This window comes from Apodemus sylvaticus, chromosome 7 (assembly GCF_947179515.1).
Source record: "Apodemus sylvaticus chromosome 7, mApoSyl1.1, whole genome shotgun sequence".
Taxonomy (NCBI): domain Eukaryota; kingdom Metazoa; phylum Chordata; class Mammalia; order Rodentia; family Muridae; genus Apodemus; species Apodemus sylvaticus.
In genome coordinates, this window is record NC_067478.1 from 91,232,912 (window position 1) to 91,235,913 (window position 3,002).

Here is a 3,002-nt window from a genome sequence, read left to right on the forward strand (position 1 = left end):
TCTTAGTGAAATGATATTTTTAATATTCAGTAAATTGAGTTCATATTCAAATGTGCTAGAAAATCAGTGATAGAACTAATGTAACTAAAGAATGTTTGGAGTTAAATTTTTAATCAGTGAAGAAACAAGTGAATCAGAAAACAGTCATTTCATAGAGACATAATTAAGGATAATTGTCCAATTTAATATTAACTAACCATTTTTAATTTATGTAATCACTGCTAAACCATTTATTTAGAGCAAATTCTATAACCATTTTGAAAATACTTCAATTAATAGTAACTAATTTTAAAATGTTTAAATACTGAAATTACATATGACAACAGTGTTGAAACAAAGAAAACTTTCACCAAAAATATGGAAAGAGAAATATAAATTACCTCACTGTGATGAAAAACCACGTTAGAGAAGTAGGCACTACACCAAGAAAATCTTGGATCTGTCACAAATGTAATAAAGATATTATGTATATCATTAAAATTTTCTTGTGCTGAAAGTTTTTCTCAGGGCAAGTTTAACATCTTTATTTCTCAAGCTGTAGATTAAAGGGTTCATCATGGGCACTACAATGGTATAGAATACAGAAGACACTTTTCCCTCATTCAAAGATCCAGCTGAGGGGGGTTTTAGATACATAAATGCACATGACCCATAGAACAGGGAAACAGCAATAATGTGAGAACTGCAGGTGTTGAAGGCTTTAGATCTGCCCCCAGTGGATTTTATTTGGAGGATATTAGAGAGGATGAAGCCATAAGAAATAAGGATGACAATACTAGGTACAGTGATATCTTTCCCCCCTACAATGAAAATCTCTACCTCATTTACATAGGTACTTGTGCAGGAGAGCTGCATCAAAGGCAGAAGATCACAGAAGTAGTGGTTGATGATGTTCCCATCACAGAATGTCAGTCTCAGGATGCATCCAGTATGGATCATGGCATCCATAAACCCCATCAAATAGGAACCAAGCATAAGATAGGAACAGACTTTGGGGGACATGGCAACATTATACATGAGTGGATTGCAGATAGCCACATAGCGATCATAGGCCATTGCTGTCAGGACATAACATTCAGAGATGACAAAAAAACAGAAGAAGTAGAGTTGAGTCATACATCCAGTGAAACCAATAAGATTCTTCTTTAGTACAAAGTTCATCAGCATTTTGGGTGTAATAACTGAAGAATAGCAAAGGTCTATGAAGGACAAGTTAAAGAGGAAAAAGTACATAGGGGTGTGAAGGTGAGAGTTGAGCACAGTGAGAAGGATCAAGGTCAAATTTCCAAAGGCTGTTATCATATACATTACTAGGAAAACTAAGAACAAGGGTACTTGGAGGTCAGGGTTATCTGTTAAACCCATGAGTATGAATTCTGTTACCAAAGAGCCATTTGTCAGGGCCATTCTTCTCTAGTAGAATCTGTGGAGATAAAAATAAAACAGTGAAAGTACAGAGCCACAGAGAATTTACAACTATTTGTTCTCCCTTCCATATGACAAATATACTTGTAATACCTGAAAATCCCTCACCTGCTTGCGGGAGTTTATGGGAGACTATATCAGGAAATGTCAAGGAAGAGTAAAATGTTCCATTTACAAAGTATGATTCAGTTCTGGTGTCCCAGTGTTCAGTATGTTAATAATACTTAAAAATGTTTAAGTCTGAACAGATTACATTTTACAATTGTGTATTCATTTTATATAAGTCATGTTCAATTCAAACACATAAAACCAAGTCTGTTGGTGAAAGCATATGTCAATTAGCTTCACTCTTGGCATCTCACAATGATTACATTATACAAAACAAGTTGTAAATCTTATATGATTTATTTCAGATTTCAGAGTTGATGCAGGATAGGTCTTATATAATAGTTACATATTAACATAGACTTCAAAACATACATAGAAGTAAAATATAGACTGAGCAGTTTATACATGTGTATCTGTGTTTTTGTATGTATGTATGGTATGCATGTTATGGAAAAGGGGGCCATAAACGTGAACAAAAGCAAAGGGTGTATATAAGAGTGTTTGAATGTAGGAAGAGAAAGGAGAAAATAGTGTAATTATGTCAATCTCCAAAGAATAGTAGAAATCTTTTTATAAACTTATCACAGAAGAGTAAACAGTGTTTGCTTGTTTGTTTGTTTGTTTTTACCTGTTCTTGCTATCCCAAAGGATGATGTCAATCTATACTTCAATGTTTCTTGGATTTCAACAATTTGAAGTACAAAAATAATTTCTCATATTTCTGGGAAATATTTTTGAAATACTGATCATAATATAGAGTGTGACTTCTTAATCCTCTGAAGAGCTAGAACAAAGATAAATAGCTTTGACCATGTCCACTCTAGGAATAGAGGAGACACCAAAAAAAATTGTGTAGTTACTGCTATACTGCACTTACCTGTGCACCCACCGTAAAATTTTCCTCAGTCTCTTCCAAAAGATTCCATTTACAAAAATGAAATGAGTTGCTTTCTTTTATATGATCCACCATGATATATCTTTATGAACTTAGGGACTAAGGTGTGACCTTCTCTTTAGGGATTGGTATGTAATTTGTCCTTATGCCAATATTGAACTCCCATCTCCCATTGACCTCATCTCTTCAGGGAAAACTTTTGTTGTAGTTTTTTTGCCTTTTATTGTGAATCTTAACAGCATTATTCCATAGATTTCCATTCAAACTTACTTTATATATTATCTATCATGCAAAGTTTATATTTAATGTATCATGTCTCCTAAGATAACCACAGATAACTTTTTAGAAGTTGTGTTTCTTACTGCAGTTATTTTCAGTGAACTGCATCAAACCCACGAAGTCACACCTGCTTCTGAGTAATTAATGTGTCATTGATCAACACTCCAGCCCTACAGACTCACTTTGATCTGATTTAGTTTTAGTTTTGTGTGGGAGAAAAATTATGAAGGTAATGTACAAGGAAAGCAAATATACAGTGAATTATCAACTGTGAACACCATGTGCTCCCGATTTA

At 33.8% G+C, this 3,002-nt stretch overlaps 1 protein-coding gene across 1 annotated transcript; it reads right to left on the minus strand.

Moving 5' to 3' along the window:
• Window positions 1–474: 474 nt before the first annotated feature.
• On the minus strand, window positions 475–1,407 carry LOC127690017 (olfactory receptor 8B3-like). Its single transcript, XM_052189585.1, has one exon. The coding sequence runs from the start codon at window positions 1,405–1,407 to the stop codon at window positions 475–477; it is 933 nt and encodes a 310-aa protein (XP_052045545.1).
• Between the last annotated feature and the right edge of the window lie 1,595 nt (window positions 1,408–3,002).

Bases quoted from the DNA above. Each gene is read 5' to 3' on its own strand.
- LOC127690017 (XM_052189585.1), bottom strand. From the start codon at position 1,407: ATGGCCCTGACAAATGGCTCTTTGGTAACAGAATTCATACTCATGGGT.